The 20,399-nt window shown below is 45.8% G+C and overlaps 1 protein-coding gene across 6 annotated transcripts in view; it reads left to right on the top strand.

Moving 5' to 3' along the window:
- The window catches only part of EML6 (EMAP like 6), a 215,953-nt gene that overhangs the window by 38,172 nt on the left and 157,382 nt on the right, over positions 1–20,399 (top strand). For all 6 annotated transcript variants that reach the window (XM_074988499.1, XM_074988501.1, XM_074988500.1 and 3 more), the window contains exons 2-5: positions 7,573–7,732; positions 12,247–12,345; positions 16,460–16,528; positions 19,004–19,189. In XM_074988499.1, the coding sequence (XP_074844600.1) occupies positions 7,573–7,732; positions 12,247–12,345; positions 16,460–16,528; positions 19,004–19,189 (514 nt within the window). The remainder of the gene's footprint in view (positions 1–7,572; positions 7,733–12,246; positions 12,346–16,459; positions 16,529–19,003; positions 19,190–20,399) is intronic.

Here is a 20,399-nt window from a genome sequence, read left to right as displayed (position 1 = left end):
ATTTGAAAATTTTTAGGGGAGTACACATGAAAAGAGGTTGACAACAAGCTCCTCCCACTGCTAGTGCGTCCACAGCTACACTCTATTTTCATGCAGGTATGTCTCCCTGTATTGGGAATTGCATCCCCAAGTCAAAGTGTAGACATATCCTTTCTGTGGCAGACTCCCCTTTTCTGTCAATCTGGCATAAATACAATTAATTGAGTGGCAGCATCTTTAAAATGTACTTACAACTACACTTAGAACCTCTTTAGTCCAGGACCCTCAAGACTGGTGTCAAACGAGATAATTTACTGAATGATGGGAGGTCAATATTACCAAGCAGCATTACCAACACTTCCACTGCTTATTGGGCTCTTAGAAGACATATATTTAGGGGTAAATTGGAGCTAAATAATAGCACAGAACACTGAGAGCCAGGACTGGTGGCTGTAAGCAAACTTTATGGGACCACAGGAAACTTGGCCACACCCATGATAGATGGATCTCCAGCTAATTAAAATCTTGCTGAATTAAGAATGTTGCTAGATGAGAGAGTGTCAGATTAGAGAGGTTCAGTCTGTACCTAACAGACATAGACTGTATTCCTGGATATAGAGGGGCTGTGGGAAAATGATGTTGCATTCAATATGTTCTAGACAGCGAGCACTGTGCCCTCAAATGGAGCAGTCTGTGAAGCCAGGAAAAAATCAGTTCTTTGAGCAAGCAGCTATGAGGAGGCTCCTTTCAACTACATTAAGTTCTAATATGGCTATGCCTGGAGCCGTAATTAGGGGTTTTAGTGGCTAGGGTGAACAAGCATATTTGCACCCTGTACCATTTTTTGGTAATTTTTTAACCCATTCAGAGGTGACGTGTAACAGTGATAGTGGGGTGACCACCACGTAGAGGCTTTCAGATTGTGGGGCACACAGCTCAGGGGTTGCAGGGGAACATTCAGGGAGGGAGAATGGTGATGCTAGGTGGCATGGGCCAGTTATGCCAGGTGGGGCTCAGGGAAGGATTGCCACTTCCATGCCTAACTCACCTAAGCAGGCCACCCAGCCTGTCTGGGTTGAAGGGGACACCATTTGACCCGTCTTTCCACCCCAATGGCAGCTGCCCCATTCACCCCACCCTAATTAGAGAAAATGGTGGCACATAAAGGAATAGGGCAGCACATTGAAATAGTGTGCTCTCAAATACTCTCATATTCCTCAAAAATCTTCTCTATTATTTTGATATATTTAAAGGACAGCAACGCATAATTTGGTTGATTCTCTTCCAAACAATTTATTTAGTTACACAATAATCAAAGTGAAAGATGTTCTAATTTGGGTCCCATGTAATCCCAGCTAGATAATTAGTCCTCTAATTCACAGGATCTAAGTGTTGTTCACCTCCTGTAAGTTTTTTGGGTGCAAAGTAAATATAAAGAGAGTGTAAACAGATCCATTTTTGTCTCCTGAATCTGCAGTCAGCCTGAAATGATACATTCATCTGCATGGGTAATTTCTAACAATAAATGATTACACTGTCCAAATAATTACCTATTTCACTAATGATCATTTTAGTGGCTATCCAGTTAATCTGCTTATGTCACAATCTTAAACCAACTCAGGCCTTCCTCAGTGCCAAAAAGCTGAAAATATTTTCTCTGTAGCTCCATGAGAATAGTTTGATTTCTGTATTTGAGCATTTTGCATGTAGAAGCTCCATGGCTTTGTCAGAAAAACCCACTTGTGTAGATGTAGCTATACTGTGTATTTACTTAAAAGAGGTACAGAAGGGCAGTGCTTAAAACCGGTTTCTCTGTAATCCCAAATTACGTAACTGAAACTCAGCATGGTATTTTAAAAACATTGCTATTGATGTACAAAGAGGAGGTAGCACAAGTACTGTTTGATAAGTCTATTGCTATTTTCTCTTACATGTCAGAGAAGGGCTACGTCTACACGTGAAGCCTACATCGAAGTAGCCTATTTCGATGTGGCGACATCGAAATAGGTGCAGCGAGGGAACGTCTACACGGCCAAGTAGCACACATCGAAATAGGGATTCCAGGCACAGGTGCATACAGGGTCACCAGGCGGACTAGCGCTTCCGGGGCAACAGCTAGCCGCTCCCTTAAAGGGCCCCTCCCAGACACACTCAGCCTGCACAGCACGCGGTCTGAGGAGCCATAGGCACACAGACCCCGGGCACCGCAGTCATGGACCCCCAGCAGCAGCAGCAGCAGCAGCAGCAGCAGCAGCAGCAGCAGCTAGAGCTCCACCCAGCCCTCCCGGCAGGAGCAGGGCTTGCCCTGCTCCGTGCCATGCGGGAGGCAGCTGAGCACCTCCTTGCCCCAGAGGAGGAGATGCCCCCAGGGCAGCAGGGCTCAACCCCTACCCCTGCAGCACCCCGCCCTCCCCCCGCCTCACACGCCGGCGGCTGTGGAGCTACCCCACCAGCACCGACTGGTGGGAGTGGCTGGTGCTTGGGGAGTGGGACGACGACCGCTGGCTCAGGAACTTCAGGATGAGCCGGCAGACATTCCTGGAGCTGTGCCAGTGGCTCACCCCCGCACTCAGGCACCAGGACACCGCCATGCGGCGTACCCTCACAGTGCAGAAACGGGTTGGCATCGCTGTCTGGAAGCTGGCCGCTCCAGACAGCTACCGATCCGTGGGCCAGCAGTTTGGTGTCGGCAAGGCCACCGTCGGGGCTGTCTTCATGGAGGTAAGCGAACCCATGGGGGGAGGGCAGGGCAGGGCAAGGCATGGGGCCAGGGCAGGGGGGCCAGAGCAGGGCAGGGCAGGGCAGGGCAGGGCAGGGGGGCCAGAGCAGGGCAGGGCAGGGCATGGGGGCCAGGGCAGGGGGGCCAGAGCAGGGCAGGGCAGGGCAGGGCCACGCACACCCTGCTCACCCCTCATTGGTGCTGTCCCATGTTCTTTCTCTGCAGGTTGTGCGTGCCATCAACGCCATGCTCCTGCACAGGCTCGTGAGGCTGGGGGACCCAGATGCCACCATCGCCGCCTTTGCCACCCTGGGCTTCCCCAACTGCTTCGGGGCTCTGGATGGGACTCACATCCCCATCCGCGCCCCGCATCACAGTGGCGGACGATACCTCAATCGAAAGGGCTACCATTCTGTCGTCCTCCAGGCCTTGGTGGACAGCCGGGGACGTTTCCAGGACATTTACGTGGGCTGGCCTGGCAGCACCCACGACGCCCGGGTTTTCCGGAACTCGGGCCTGTGCCGCCGGCTGGAGGTGGGGACCTACATCCCCCAGCGGGAGATCCCTCTGGGGGACACCACCATGCCCTTCTGCGTCATCGCAGATGCGGCCTACCCTCTCCGGCCGTGGCTCATGCACCCCTACACGGGCCATCTCTCCGCTAGCCAGGAGCGCTTCAACGAGCACCTGAACCACGCGCGCCAGGTGGTGGAGCGCTCATTTGGCCGCCTGAAGGGATGCTGGAGATGTCTCCTGACCCTCCTGGATGCGGGCCCCAACAACATCCCCCAGATTGTGGGTGCCTGCTGCGCCCTGCACAATTTGGTCGAGAGCAAGGGGGAGACCTTTTTCCAGGGCTGGGCTGCGGAGGCCGGCAGGGCACACGTCCAGCCACCTGCTGCCCCCAGTCGGCAGGTGGACCCCGAGGGGACCCGGGTCCGGGAGGCCCTGCGGGTCCACTTTGATGAACAGGCCGCGGGGTGAACTCTACCCAGGCCCCCTACTGCCCGCCCCTTCCTCCCCCACACTCCTGCCCCAACGCCTACACCATGGAGCACCCCACCGCACCCCCCCCACTTGTCCTGGACAAATGACAGCACGCACTTGTGGCTGAACGTAAACTTTTTTTTTCTTTCCGAAGCTTTTTTTTTATGACTGTAAATAAATATGTGAACCACAAACCAAAAACTATGTACAAACGTTGAACAAAAGCAATATGTACAAAAATAAAACAATACAACGAAACGACTGTCCGCAATAATAAAAAGAAAACCAGGGAGGATAAAGGGGAGAACTATTTACATGGGGGGGACGGGGCAAACTGGGGGCCGAAAAAAACAGGGTCCAACTATATACAAGGGTGGGGGCCACATCCCGGGCCCCTCGCCCCTATAGCCCGGCACCGGGCGTTGGCGGCCGGGAGCACCGCCGCGGTCGCAGCCTGGTCCATGGCTGGGTGGGAGTGGGCTGGACCGGAAGGTACGGTGGCCGGCGAGTGTCAGGTGGCTCCAGGGGTCCCTCGGCGCTCCGGCCCTCGCCGGTGGGTGGCGGGGCGACGGCGGACGGGACGGCGACGGGCGGAGCAGCTGGTGGTGGGGCTGCAGGAGCAGGCAGGGCGGGCGATGTTGCGGCCGGCGCGGCATGGGGGGCCAGGTAGTCCACTAAGCGGTTAAATGTGTCCATGTAGGCCCCCCATGCCTCCTGGCGCCAGGCCAGCGCCCGCTTCTGCAGCTGGAGGTGCTGCTCCGCAACCTCCAGCTGCCGACGGTGGATGGCCAGCAGCTGGGGGTCCGTCGCCATCGGCGGTTGGTGGCGCGGGGTCCGCCGTCTAGCCCGCCGTGGGGCCGGTTGGTCCTCGGCCGAGGGGCTGCCCTGGAGCGATGGTCCCGGAGGGCTCTCCAGGATGACTGACGCCTCGCCGGCACTCTCTTCCGGTCCTTCTGATGGTGCAGGTGCAGGACACAGGAGAGGAGGGGGGGAAGAAGAATGGAGACAGGTGTTAGTGTGGGCCCCGAGCCGTGGCCTTTGTCCCCCCAGCCCTATGCTGCAGGTTCCCCATCCCCGTCCCCGGGAGATGCTGCTGTGATGGATGGGGTTCAGGGGTCCCCCTGCCCTGCACCCCGTCCCCTGGTGGGAGCGACTCTCACTTCACCCTGCAGGGTCTGAGAGCAGGAGAGGTTTCTTAGGCCACAGATGCCCAGTTTCTGCCAGGAGTGACAGCACCAGCTGTCGGAAGAGACAGTCCTTCCAACCCATCCTGGGGAGAAGACCCCAAGGGGTGCCCCTCTGGGATGCAGCTTTCCCCCTCCTCAGGCTGGCTGCCTTCCAGCTCTCCCTTCCCCTAGCCTCTACCTGTGGGCCCCGCCCTTGCCCCCCAAGTCCAAGCCAGCTCAGCTCCTCCCTCCTGTTTGTTCAGGGCAGAGGTGTCACCTGCCAGCTGTAGCCCCAGGATCCTCCTTTGCCCCTGGGAGCTATTCGGCTCTTGTTGCTCATATGTAGCCTGAGTCTCCCTTTTGCACTCCCCCCACTCCATCACATGCTGCTGCTGCGGGGTGTCCCACCCCCTTCTCCCGGGGGCCCCTCGAGGTTCCGCTCCCCCCTGGCCCAGGGATGGGGCATGGCACTGTCATGCGGGGTGGTGGGGGGGCAGGGGCTGATGGATGCAGTGCTGTGAGGGCCATGGCCCTGGTGTCCTTGGGGCCATGGCCATGTGAGCATGTGGGGGGCCCTGGACACATATCTCTTACCCCCACCCCTCAAGCCCAGGGCTGTCCACCAGAGGGGGGGACCTACCTGTCGGTCCGCTCCCACGATCCGGAGATCCCCGGGGGGGCGGAGGCCCTGCTGCTGCTCCGGGATGGCAGGAGGAGGATCTGCAGCCCGGATTCTGCGGGGGAGGAGCCCCCCTCCTCCTCCTCCTGCCGCGATGTCCCGGGGGTGGCCTCTGGGGGGGGCCCCTGGGGTGCGGGGCTTGCCTCCGGGGCGGACTCCGTCTGCAGGGCCTGCTGGGGCTCGTCGGCCGAGGTGTCAAGGGTGGCCGGAGGGGAGGAGGTGTGCCGGAAGCCCAGGATGTCCCTGAGCTCCCTGTAAAAGGGGCAAGTGATGGGGGCGGCCCCAGATCGGCTGGCCGCATCCCGGGCCCGGGAGTAACCCTGCCGCAGCTCCTTGACCTTACTCCTGACATGGTCAGGAGTGCGGGCAGGGTGACCCCAGGCAGCCAGGCCATCGGCCAGCCGAGCGAACGCATCCGCGTTCCGCCTCTTGCTCCCCATTACCTGGAGCACCTCCTCCTCGCTCCAGAGCCCCAGCAGGTCCCGCAGCTCGGTCTCCGTCCAGGAGGGGCCCCGCTGCCGCTTGCCAGCCTGGCTGCCCTGGCTCCCCTTGGGGGGGGTCCCCTGGGGGCGCTGGGGGGGGCTGCCGGCCAGCCATCGCAGCTGTGTGGGGCTGAGGGTGGTGCAGGCTGGCCGCGTGTGCAGGCTGCAGCCTGCACGTTCCCTCAGCTTCCTGCAGAGGAAGGGAGGGGGAGGGGCCCTTTAAGGGGCCGCTCCACGCGGCCACCAGTGAGCTGAGGGGCTGGAGAGAGCGTCTCTCAACCCCCCAGCTGATGGCCGCCATGGAGGACCCGGCAATTTCGACGTTGCGGGACGCGGATCGTCTACACGGTCCCTACTTCGACGTTGAACGTCGAAGTAGGGCGCTATTCCTATCCCCTCATGAGGTTAGTGACTTCGACGTCTTGCCGCCTAACGTCAAAGTTAACTTCGAAATAGCGCCCGACGTGTGTAGCCGCGACGGGCGCTATTTCGAAGTTAGTGCCGTTACTTCGAAGTAGCGTGCACGTGTAGACACAGCTAAGATGAGGCAAAGTATATAGGTAAGAGTAAATTTCAGTTTTCCTGAGAATGTGGTAACTAAAACAATATCCATGAACACATGTAATTTCTTCTATCAGAAGTACTAATTTGACTCCCCATGCCCTATGATGTTTTGATCCTTAAAATAAATATTTAAAGAATCTAAACCTCAGAGGGGATATCTAAATCTATATCTGATCAAGGGCTTTGTATAGCTTAATTGAGAAAAATGTATTTTACTCAGCTGCGGGCCTATTTTTTAAAATTTTAATTTACTTGTAAAAATGAATAATTTGTTCTAAACATACATATTAATTTGTAGTACAGTCGAAAGACAAAGAGAGTCCCATGAAAGAAACGGGCCTATTAAACTAGACTATTTAAAATACAATACTTTATATTTTGTTGACAACTCACTACCAAAAATCTAGGGCTATGGTTATGCTAGAAGCATCTGTCGACAGATGTTTCTGTTGCAAGAGATTTTCTGACAAAACATATGTCGACAGAATGTGGTCATAGTTGAAAGCAGTTCGAAAGACGAACCCACTCTGTCAACAGAGAGTGGTGGGACTGCCTGGCCCTCTCTTGTCGGAATGGAAGACCAGAAGGTCAGCAAACAGGGCTGCCTGGTTAATCAGAAGCCCTGTCTGTTGACTGACAGCCCCCAGAGCATCCACACAAATTTTTTGTTAGCATACTGTCGACAAAATGCATTTTGTGTGGTGATACTCCCCCAGTTTTGTTGACAAAACTCTCTAGTGTAGTTGTAGCCTACCTGCAGAATTCTACTCTATATTGATCATCTTAATCTTTTTCAGCTGAATATGCTGTTTAAAATTAACAAACAAAATTAAACTGGAAACAATTTTAAACACTCTGCAGTAGAGGCTGTTGCCATGAATATTCTGATATGTTGAAGACTTTAAAAAAGCAATACTGTTTCTTTTGTTTGATTATAATGTTGTGATGAAGTTTAACTAGAAAATGACGTGTGCCTTAAACTGTATTCTCTTCTAGCCTGGCTGTACACCCAGATAAAACCTTAGTTGCTACAGGACAGGTTGGGAAGGATCCTTACATTTGCATCTGGGATTCCTACACTGCTTTGACTGTTTCAGTTCTGAAGGATGCACATACACATGGAGTTGCCTGCTTGGCTTTTGATTCAGATGGCCAGGTTTGTATATTTTCAGTTTCTGTTTTTCTTTTATTTAAATGTACAAATAAAACTAAATTTTATATATGTAACTTACATACAGAATTATAGCATTACATCAGAACAGTGTACTGTAGTTTAACATTTTAATGCTAGCACAGAATCCAAAAGATTGCAAATATATCTCTTACAGAAAACACCTTTTGTGGCCAAGAGCTCAGCCAAGCACTACAACCTCATTCTACTGGGCAGGGCCAGTGGTAGATATAGCCCTCCAAATGCAGCCCTGTCCCCTGAGGAGCTAGTACTGGAGGAACTGCATAGTGAGGGGATTCTTTGTTCCTCAGAACCAGACAGTGTCTACCTGTGTCTTTTGTTCAGAGAGCTTCCACAGTATAGGCTATACACTGTCCCACCAATCCTTTTCCTCCTGTGGCTGCACAACTGCATTGGTCTCACTGTTAAGCAATTCTCATCAGTTGTGACGCATAGTAAATTTAATTTAGTGAAATGTTTGAAACAGAAAAGCTGCATGGCTTTGAAGTTTAGAATGGTTATCCTGCAAAAAAGAAACAGAAACACCAGAGTGTGTTGCCCATATGATTGACTAGATGGTTTAAGAAAGATAAAAATATAAATGGAGAATTGGATTTTTCATTATTAACCTCAATAAGTTTCTAGAAGAAAAAGTAGTGGTAAGCATGAGGACTTTAATATAAATAGTGTGCAGGAATGCATATTTGTGATTCACACAGAGCCCTGAACAAATTATTCCAAGCAGTTCATTCGTACATAAAGATTGCCCATGTGAATTTCCAGATCTGAAGAAGTGGGTCTGTCCCATGAAAGCTCATCACCTAATAAGTTATTTGTTAGTTTTTAAAGTTCTACACAACTGATTTTTTGTTTTGTGAAGGTACAGACTAACACAGCTACCTCTTTGTGGCTATACACAGTGTGATACTGTCTCCATCAGTGTCTGGATGGGTATTCTGATGTGTAAATTTTTGTTACACTTTAAAATTCTTAACCATCTGCCAGTTTTAAGGACTTTTATAGGCTTAATCAGTGCCTAGATCCTTGAACAGACCATCTGCTCGAAGGTGCTTTTCAACTTGTTTAGTGTTTCCCATGTAAGTCAAAGCTTTATCACAACAGAAAGAGACTTGAATTTGAACATTTAAAAATAGTCAGCTATCTTCCTATAGACAAGTATTGCACAATCAGATATGCAGGTCTGCTCCCACTGATATCACTGAGAGTTGGATTGTCTGCGGCTCAGGACTGAATTGGGCCTACATATTTTAAAAGAATAGGCTTATGTGGAACAAAACTGCATTTCACTTGGTTTAAAACGTAATCGGAAGGGAAGGACACTGCCAGATGCAGCCTTTCTTTAACATATCTAATTTGTAATAATACATCACTTTAGTCTCAAATTAATAAAAGTGAGAGTTAATTTTTCTACCACATAACATAGAAAGATCTGTGAAATGGTTAATGAGCCATAAATGGAATGAAGGATTTTAGGAAATTTCAAGCATCACATTTGCTAAATCAACTCAACAGATATTTTTTATTTTCTTCTCTATAAATGTAATAACAAGTACATATAATATTAGAATAATAACAATAATAATCATGTAGTGCTTTGCACAGCATTAATTAATTAACATTATTATGGGCTGCTCCTTCACATTTAAGCTTGTTTTCTATTACAAGATCAATTTTCAAAGAAGGAAATGATTCCTCTAAAATGTCATACTCCTTATCTCTCCCCCAGTATAAGTTTTTTTTCTGGGAAGACTGGGAAGAAATGGAAGGGGGTTATAATGTTATATCACCAAAGAATTCTTTTTCTTAAAAATATAATAAAGTTTCCTAACTTTTTTGTATCCTCACAGCTCCAAAATAATAGTGATACAGATTATTAAAGGTATATGTGTGCTTGAAACATGTGGGTAGTCACTTAAATAGGAATTTAAAAAGTGTTGAAGCACCAAACCCCAATGAGACCAATATGTTTTGTTTTTTTTTTTAAATCCTACTATGTGCCTATCTGGATCTTCGGGCATCTAAATGTCATTAAATTTTTGGCTGCTTATCCTACAAGTTCCAAATTAGTTGACATTGTATAAAAGTGTTCTAGAGATGAAGTGGGGTAGGGGTTGAGGTTGAGGTTTAATGTGGGAATTTCAAAGATGGGAAGAACTACGATAGAAACTGAGCAGATGCTGAGTAAAGGATTAGCTGTGGAGCTGACCCAGAATTGGAGGGCATAGATTTGAGAGTGAAGAGATAAGGAAGTGCACAGACTCCTGGACACCAGGTACATGGGTCTTATAGCTGTCAACAGTTCCATTTGGGCTAACACACTTTTACGTGCTGAACACCACTGTGGGAAATTTATGTGTTGTTCTGGAACTAGACAGATTCTACCTGCATATGTATTATTCACTTCTTTCAAATGCACTGAATGTGTTTTAAAATATAAATAAATAAATAAAGGAAATATCATGGGGTGAAAAGAGAATAAGATTGTCTACATGTTTTTATACTTTATCAACAGTAAGATATACAAAAGCTCAATCTGCAGTTTAAATCAGGAAATATTTTATGTACATATCTTTTTAAAGGTATACTGAAGATTGAGTGTTTCAGAAACATATATTTGGTTAGGCTTGGGAGAATTTGTCTTTTCATATTTTGACAGGTAATATTGTTTGTTTGTAAGTATTGTACATAGATATTTACCCCCCTTTCTGCTAATTCAAATCACACAAACATATATCTCTTAAATAAAGCTATTCTTTCTTCTCAAGTAGCTTGTTCCTAGGTTTTTCCTGAAGAATTGCCTTATCCCAGAGTTTTTCATATCCTCTTCACTTAAGGGAAGCTTCAGTTCCTTTTATCTTGGTTGGGATTCATCACCAAATTTGGTCCAGTAGTTGGACCATTAGCTTTCCTCACTTGGGTCAGGTACTGAGTGGGAGTGTGATGTGAAATGCTGATCAATGGTCCTGGGATTTAAGTGAAGCCACTTGTTGCTATAACTGAGCAGTGAATCAGCATCACTACATATGGTTGATCTTTCAACAAATGTATTTGGCAGCCATCAGAGGAAAATCATTCTAATTTTTCATGAGAACACAGTTCATGATTAGTAGCAGGCTATTGCTTGGGGCATGCATTATATACTAGGTAGAGTTCAACTAGTACAAATGATAAAACAAAACAAACAAAAAAAACAGTCCTGTAGCACTTTAACGACTAACAATATAATTTATTAGGTGATGAGCTTTCAAGAGAGAGACCCATTTCTTCAGATCTGAAAAATTCTAGTAAGAACTCAGATGAAGAGAATTTAACAGAAGGATGGGGAAAAATGAAATAAAAAATGACAAATCAGCTAGATAGGACAGAAGGAGGAGGGGAGAAAAGGGCAAAAATAATTTCTGCAAGTGTCTAGTTAAATGGGCTGCCTGGGATCACTATGAATATCAAAAGTGGGAAAACTGTCCTTGTAATGCATAAGGTAATTGATATCTTTGTTGAGTCCAAGGTGATAAATATCAAACTTGAGAATGAATTCCAGTTCAGATATCTTCCTTTGTAATCTGGTGTTAAAGTCTCTGGCCGTGTCTACATGGCCCTTTAGCACAACGCTGCTGCTGGCGGTGCTGTGTTAATGACACTTCACGAAAGTGCAAATGGAGGACTGTTTGCAAACTCCTGCGGTTAACTAGCATAGCCACATCAGATTTCGCTGTTGGCAGGGAGGCACGCCTGCCGTCCAGGCACCCGAATTTTTTCAAGCATAAGGGACTGGCGACAGAGTGGGGTTTAGCTGGCACAGGTACGTCCACACGGACTCTGTACTGCTGCCCCCCCCCCCCCCGCCGTTAGTGAAATCTCACACAGCTGTGCTAATTAGCCTCACGAATTTGCAAATGTTCCTCCATTTGTAATATCATAAACTGTCATTAGCACAGAGCTGCTGGCAGCAGCACTGTGCTAAAGGGCATGTAGACATGGCCTCTCTGTTTTAGAATGCACACTTCTAAGTTTTGGATGCTATAACCTGTGAGAATGTCATCTAGAATAGATTTAACAGATCATAGCATCCATATTCCAGAATAACTCACAAAAAACAAATGCCATGGACGTGACGAGTTGTGGTGGTGTTGGGTGGGAGATGAGGAGGGTTTTTATCACCCATTTACTTTTAATAACAGTTCAGCAAAATGTGAATGCTAGGTTTTTCTGCTACTGAAGCAAGTGCTTAAGAGCTTCTGATGAATTTAAGCTATTTATGGTACATTTAAAAGTAAAATAATTATTGTAGAATTTCTAGAAAAGAGTAGAGTTTTCAGCATATCCTAATAGTAAATATCTAACATGAATACCTTGATGGTGTCTTTAGCAAGTAGTTTTAATTTGAGTCATATTTGGAGGAATCCTTCTGTACACATACTGTGAATTGAAATAAATGTTTGGGCTGATCTTCAATTAACAAGATTTTTTTTTTTCCTTAGCGTTTAGCCTCAGTGGGACTGGATGCCAAAAATACAGTATGTGTTTGGGATTGGAAGAAAGGAAAACTACTAGCAACAGCTACTGGCCATTCAGATAGGGTAATCATATAAAGGAATTATCTGAATTTTGTGAGGCATTTCTCGAACATTTTTGTTTCCGCATTGTATTTTTTGAATTTAAGTTATTGCACAGTAAAGTCTGCCAAGTGGATCTGAGTGGAGAATGTTACCCAAAGATAGGGACTTTGAAAGCAATTTTACCACCAGTCAAAAAACAAAAAAAAATCAAAATCAGCACACGCATAAACACCCATATATGCTCATGAAGTTCAGTTAATCTTTTCACTGTCCATATATTTTGTGCTCTGTGTGGTATATCTGTGACTATTTCACGTGACAGAATATATAGAAGTAGTGGCAGTGGAGCAAAACAATACATTACAATATGGCTATAGTTTCACGGACCTGAACCACTGGCAGCAGCATGCAAATGGACGGTCTTATAAATGCAAATAGATGCTTATTTGCATATTTGCTCACTGGCAGATGTTGCCACGGGCACAAAAAAAACCCATGTAAACATGGCTCTGCCAGTGAAACCCTCCCCTTCCTTTGTCAGCAGCTTCTTATGCCTGATTTTTCCTAGGCATAAGAGGCTGCCAATCAAGGGGGTGTTTCACTGGCAGAGCCACATTTACACAACTTTTTTTGTGCTGGCAGCAGCGCCTGCCAGTTGAGCAAATATGCAAATGAGTGTCCATTTGCATACTGCTGCCAGTGGTTTGGGTCAGTGTAACCATAGCCTATATGTTTACACTGTCTGTACTGTGTTAGTGAACTGGGAGAACAGAGTGCTTCACCGGTGTGTACTACATTTTTAACACATCAAGATTAATTTTTTTAATTCGTTTTTCAAAATTACTCTTTTGGGGCATGATGCAACTCCCCTGATGTCTGTGTAAGTTTTGATATTGACTTCAACGGGAGTTGTCTGAGCCTCTGTTTCTTTTAGCTATGAGTGAAATGCTACAAGGCTTAGCCCTTCAAGCCCTCCCCGCTGTAAAAGTTTTCAGCTGGGGGTTGTCTAATCTGGTCCTTAGTCTTGCATTTGAATGTTTTTGTTCTCATGTGGGCAGGGGTAAAAGTGACTTATTTTTTTACAGGTACTGTTCTATCATAGCCTGTCCCCCATTAGGGGTGACAGGGTGCAATTTAGGATATGGGGAAGGATGGCAATACAACAGTACTGGTAAGAAATTTAAGTGTGGGATGGAGTGTGGGGGCGGTAGTGGAGGGTGCTCCAGGATGAGGGCTGGGATGTGGGGAATGGTGCAGAGTTAGTGCAGGGGCAGGTACGGAGATGCAGGAAACACAAGGTTGGGGTGCATGAAGGACTCAGGGCAGTGGAGTATGAGGAGGAGTTCAGGGCAGGGGGTTGGGAGTATGAGGAGTAGGGTGACCATCCATCCCGTTTTGGCCAGGACACACGGGTATTTCAAGTGCCAGGAAGGCACCCAGTTTACTTTAACAAAGGGGCTAATTGCCCCGTCTTTGTGTGGAGGATCCAATCCCAGCTTCCTGCAACTTGGGGGGAGCCAGGAGCTGGACTAGCATGGCTGCCGCCCAGTTCCCAGCTCCTCATGGCTTAGCGGAAACGGGAGCTGGATCAGCATGGCTGCTGCCTGCCTCCCAACTCCCCACAGCATGGGGGAGCTGGGACCCAGACCACCCTGGCTGCCGCCTGGCTCCCAGCTCCCCAGAGCTCCGGGAAGTCAGAAGCCAGAAGGCATGGCTGTGCCCCAGCTCCCTGCCACTCGGGAGAGCTGAGGGTAGCACCGGTATGGCTGCCGTACCTTTGCTGACTCCCCATGGCTCTAGGGAGCCAGGAGGAGCATGGGCCCAGGGAGGTCCCCAGCAGGCCACAGCCCCATTCCCAGTGCCCGAAGGCATGGGACAGCCAGAAGCTGCACCTACCCCTCACAGCCAGGGAGCACCCCCTCCAGCAAGGTAGCAGCCCCCACAGGGCAGCCACTTCCTGAGTAGGGTGACCATCTGTCCCATTTTCCTGGGACAGTCCCCTATTTCAGGTGCCAGGAAGTCATCATCCCCACCCACCCCACCAGGGTGTCCTGTATTTAGCCTAGGGAAATATGGTCACCCTAGTGATGAGGGGCTTAGGTGTCTAGGCAGCGGGGCATGAGGAGGGGCTCAGGACAGAGGGTTGAGGGACATGTAAAGAGGTTCAGGACAGAGGATATGAGTTGAGGCTCTGCACAGGGCCTTGTGGGCTCAGAGCAGGTGGGAGTTGGGGGTGCAGAATTCAGTGTGGGGGGCTCAGGGCCAGGGGCTGATAGGGCCCTGGGGGGCTGAGCTGCAGCTACACATAGCTCGGTGATTTGAGCAGTGGCCTTGTAAACCCAAAGTTGGGAGCTCAAGCCTTGAGGAAGCTTTTTAAGGGTCTGGGGCAAATAGATTAAAAAAATCTGTTAGAGGGGTGCTTCATCTTGCCATGAGGGCAAAGGACTGGACTCAATGACCTCTCAACATCCCTTCCAGCTCTATGAGATGTATATCTCCACATACCAGTTCTTGTGTTGTTTGCTGTGGCTAGGGAGACGGGAAGTGCAGAGCCTGCTGTATTTCTCTCCCTCCCTGCTGTCCAGAGGAGGAATGTAACAGGCTCTATACTTTCCTCTCCCTCCCTAATCACAATATGGAGGAAATAACACATAGGACTGGTGTGTGTGGCTGCAGCCCCCCACTCTGCCAAATGGTGCTTGGGATGGAGTGTGGGACTGTGGCAGTCCCAGAGGGCACACCCCCATTCTGCCCCTTTGACCTTCCTGGATGCCTGATGCAAAGCAGGGCAGCGTGCAGGGAGCTGGGAGTGCCCCACCCCTCCCCCTGCAGATGAGTGCACCAACCAGCTGCTTTCTTGCCAGAGTGCCACACCAGGGCGCACCAGCTTGCTTTCACCTCTGCATGTGAGGGTCATAAGACACTGTTGAAGTCTGTCATTTATATATTTTAAGAAGTACAGTTCTTAGAACACATGTCAAAATCACATTTTAAAAGAAGAATTACAGTTTTGCAAGTGTTTTTAATATACTAAATGACTATTTGCATATTTAAGATAAAATACTTATTATCTGACTACTGTGCTTGGAATGAAAACGGAGAAATTGGGTGAAGTGTATGCCTGTGTGTATGTAATATAAATGAAACAGTGAATTCATACTATTGTGTCTTTTTTGGGGAAAGGTTGATTGCTAATTTGGCTCCTGAACCTCTGAGGTCTGAATATCACTAGTCTGCATTTTTAAAAGACACTAGTGATTTGGGTGCCTCAATATCTGGGAGCTCAGATTCAGACACTATAAAAGGGCCTGAATTTCAGCTGATGTCTGCTCCTTGTTTTCTGAAGATCAGGCCCCTTTAAGGCATTTGAAGATGAACACCCAAAAACTGAGGTACTCTTGAGAGTTTGAGCCATAGTATAATCTTCTTTTTGAGCTATGAAGAGTATATTCCTGAGGACCTGATTTGCACTCATTACTTACATTAAGACTAAGTTCTCGTTAACCTGAACAAGAGTTTGTTCTGAGTAAAAAGTGTGGTATTTAGTCCTAAATTTTGAAGTATACTTTTTTGTATTACGGACAAAAATATATATTGCTTGCCAAATGACTAATATAATTTCATTGTGTGATTTTTTTTGTCTATTACCATTTTATCTGCATTACCAAAGGTGTCATATTGGGTTAATACTGCCTAACCTCACCTTCATGCACATTTTTCTATAGATAATTAGTGGAGATTAGTAATAGCCTCTCACCTGAACTTTTGGGGGGATATTAACTCATATCATACAATATGTATTTTATTTTCCTCAGTTTGGGACAGTAACAGTTCTCTGTTCAAGAGTGTCTTGGGACTAGAATAAGTAGGTTGTTGCAAGTTAGGAATACAGTCTGCTGACAGAATTTTGTGCAGAAGCCTTCAAGCACACCTTTGCTTCAGCCTTCCGAGTAGCTGTAGTTATACTTGTCATTCACATCAAACAGCATTAACTATTAACCTAAAGATTGTGCCTTTCATTTAATCAAATACTGAGTGATGGAACTATATATAAAAATGTGCAAAAGCAAATTAAATATATGGCGGCTTCAACTGGTTTATAATTCAAAGTAGCAGCTTTAAATATTTTTAACAGATTTTTGATATTTCCTGGGATCCCTATCAGCCAAACAGAATGGTTAGCTGTGGAGTGAAACATATAAAGGTAAATTTGGTTTTATTGCTTTTATATATTTATTGGTTAAAGTTTTTAAAGTCACCTGATATCTTGAACTGCTTGCCATCTTGTCTTTCAGTAGGTGGCTTTCTGCCACCCCCAAAGCCTGTGAACATGATCTAGATTTCTAGGTTTGCAGCCAATTCAGGATGATGAGGCAGACTTTCAGAAATATGAAGTGATTGCAGTACAGGACAGCTTAACAAGCAAAGTATAAAGAACATTTACTGACTTAATATTTACTAATACTCTCACCAACATTTGGCTTCTGTCCTCCGTATTCCACCAAACTGCTCACCAGGATCTCCAGTTATCTCTTGCTGGTAAAGTCTCAATAAGGTATCATTGAAAAGGCATGAAAGAATCGATGAAACCCTGCTTCACTCATTAGTGCTAAGAAAATTGCGCTGAAAATTACAAAACTGTGGATTGTTTGATGATTAACTGTTCTGGTCATGCCTCTGAAACACCTGACATGGGCCACTGTCAAAAACCAGGGTACTAGGTTAGATGAACTCTTGGTCTAATCCAATATGGCTGTTCTGATGTTATGTTCATATGAATGAAATAGGGACCCTAAGTAGTCAGCCACAGTCTGGACAGAGACAACAGGGAAGGCATGAGAGGAGTTATTCCATGGTATTGGACATCCTCTGCAGGGTTGGGAGTAAGATTTCTTTGAGATCCTGGGTTTACCACTCCATTTTGTGGCCCAACTCCCTGCCCTCTCTATACCTATGATCTTATGGAACTGAGGCAAGAAACTTATACTCCCTAATTCCAGTATTTTTTCCCTCCATGCACTTTTGCACAGGAGGCAGGCACGTGAAGCTAAATACATATACATAAATTACTTTCTCGTTATCTTTGTTTGGCTGAATAATTATGACAATTTTAACAGAGCACAGGTGGTAGCCAAAGATAGGTTTTGAGGAGCAGCTTGCAGAACACATCAAATGTCATAACTACTGCCAAAGCAACCCCATGGCTTTGAAAAGAGAGCTAATTTAGGGGTTCAAACTCCTCTACCGCAAAAGCTAGAGAGATTAGCAAGTCTCCTAAAACTTCTCTTTAAAGCTTTTCCCACCGCTAATTATGAGAAATAATAGCCATCTGATAGACGCATGTCTGAAAGATGGCTGGGGGGACAGAAAACTTTGGCAAAGTTATGGACTTCCCTCCAAGCTTTGCATAAGCCCAAGGATGTTTTATCTAAAATATAAACCTTTCATGGGGGGCAGGGGGTGTCAGCAGGTGATTATCATTTTGCTTTCAATTTACTTAATTTTTTGGTCCCATTTAAATTTTAATACCAGACAACAAAATAAAAAAAGACTACACTCTCCCCATTTCTCCCCTCCCCACCAATACTAATATTGATTGTATAACACATAGTTATTGCCCTATAGTATATTGCTGGAAAACCTATTCATTTTATCTACCTCTCAGTTCAAGCCACGATCCCATCCCCCTAACCTTAACATAGAGAAATAGTATGAATTGCTGTTTGTATATCTTTTAATGAGAATCAAGCACCAAATCCTCAAATGGTTCAACACACAGTTTGGGTGGGTGCTGGCACTCAGAGAAAGCTGAGTCCTGGGGGTAGGCTGAGGAAACCCCCAGTGCATTAGAGGTTACATGGTAAGGAGCCCTATAACACTTTCATTGGAATCAGTTAAGTGCCTGGTCTAGGAGAATATGAGGGATGGACAAGTAACATCCATCTCTTGTGTTAAAGTTTAATAAGAAGTTACAGCCTGCTGCTTTGTTCCATACCTGTGTTTGTTCATATCATAAACTGAATTTTGTTATAAATGCCCAAAGCATATTCTCAATTTGTCTCATATTACAATCTAATGGCTATAAATGGCTTATTTTATCTTTCATGATTTTCTATCAGCCCACACCACTGTTGAGCCATATTCTGAGGGTCTTACTTGAACCTCACTCAGGCAAACTTGACGGGAATTTTACATGAATAAGTATGAAAAGAAAACCTCAGAACTTGGTATTTGGCTTTATTTATTTTTTATTTTTACCACTCATAGCTGCATATGGAGCTCTGCAAACAAATAAGACGAGTCGGATTTCTTGTTTAAGAATATTCCACTCTATTGCATATTTCATGTTAAAAGGTGTATTACAAAGTGAGGGTGTGGTTATCATAAGAATGAGGGTAACAATAATACAACACCATGAATTATTTTTCAGTTTAAAATTTGTTTTCAAAAGTTTGAACTAGCAGGTCGTATACATGATCATGAGAGCTACTGTGGTAGTTTCCCAGTCTTTATACGTTATTGGTAGCATGATGGAGCAGTCAGTTAAAAGGCAGGAGCCATATAAGTGTCTTGCGCAGTTACTGAGCTGTGGGGATATATGTTTGTAAGACATGCAAACTAATGTTGAAACCACAATTGCTACAGGGATTTCTTTTTATGTATCATTTACATTTCATAGTTTTGGACATTGTGTGGAAATGCACTGACAGCAAAAAGGGGAATATTTGGGAAAACAGGAGATCTCCAAACTATCCTTTGCTTAGCATGTGCAAAAGAAGATGTCACGTACTCTGGTGCTTTAAATGGAGACATTTATGTTTGGAAAGGGCTAAACTTAGTCCGAACAATTCAAGGAGCTCATAGTGTAAGTTGTGTTTTTAATTCTAACTTATGAAAATTAATCTTGTTCACTGAACTGAAGAACTGTAACTGATTGATGATATTTCAGAAGAATCTAATGTGTCAAATAATAACAAAATATAAAGTGTAAACTAATATTTTATTAATTGTTCACTTTATACTCTGATTAGATGGATATTTAAGTATTAGCTACCATATCTTGTTCTGCTGACAGAACTGGTGTAGTTATTTGTTTGTAGTTTTGACACTGATTTCACCAAACAGACTTAGATGTAAGGTATCATCTTGGCAGCTTTTAAAGTAGCTTCAGTTTTGAATAGACCAATTGTCTAAATACGAGTTTTAATCTGCAAGTCTTATATAAAATAGGATTTCCCCACTAGAATTCCCAATATACCATACCAAAAATGAAAATTCAAGTATGACAGTCATCTAAAGCTATGTCTATATTAAACATGGAAGTCGACTGCTGATATGCAATTTTCTCTGAACATATGGATAGGGATTGTTTCCTTTAAGCAGCGTTATAGATTCTCTGGGTAGCTCTGACTTACAGCATATATTTGGAACCTTAGTAGAAACAACAGCTTCTATACACAGTTGTTGGCGAGGCTAAGTGGTCATGAGCTCAAGAAAACCACAGCATTTCTGACATTGTATGAAGAATCTTAGTAATATTCAAAAATAGAGTTCCATCATGAAATTGGCCACTGAAATAACCCAAGAAAACCTGCTTCAGTACAGAAATACTCCCCTCCCTAACTACACATCCCTAGATGTCACATACCACCAAACACTGGAACTCATAGGAGGTATTATCAAATGACTAAAACCTATATTCAGAGGGGACCCATCTCAAAAGAAATTTTTCCTGAGTCCCCATTTTTGGCCTTCATATAACCTCCCAGCCTTTCCAAGCTCATCATCACATACAAGCCCCCAACAGGAAAGGACACACCAACTCAGAGTGGCACCACACCTTGCCAGATACAAAACTTGCAGACATGTCTCCCACTAATGCAATGATAAAAAAAAATCCCGCCACACAACTTTCCAGATCCCTGGGTCCTGTACATGCATATCACAGCATATGGAGTACCTCATTCTGTTCACTAAATAGTCCAGTAACAAGTGTGTGGGTGAAGACAGACCATCAATAGGATTTCAAATGAACTTTCACACAAAAATGACTACAGACAAAAATACCATCTTAC

The sequence above is a fragment of the Carettochelys insculpta genome, chromosome 3 (assembly GCF_033958435.1).
Source record: "Carettochelys insculpta isolate YL-2023 chromosome 3, ASM3395843v1, whole genome shotgun sequence".
In the NCBI taxonomy this organism is placed as follows: Eukaryota; Metazoa; Chordata; order Testudines; family Carettochelyidae; genus Carettochelys; species Carettochelys insculpta.
The sequence above is the reverse complement of the archived record's forward strand: the minus strand, read 5'-3'. Positions and strand labels throughout refer to the sequence as shown.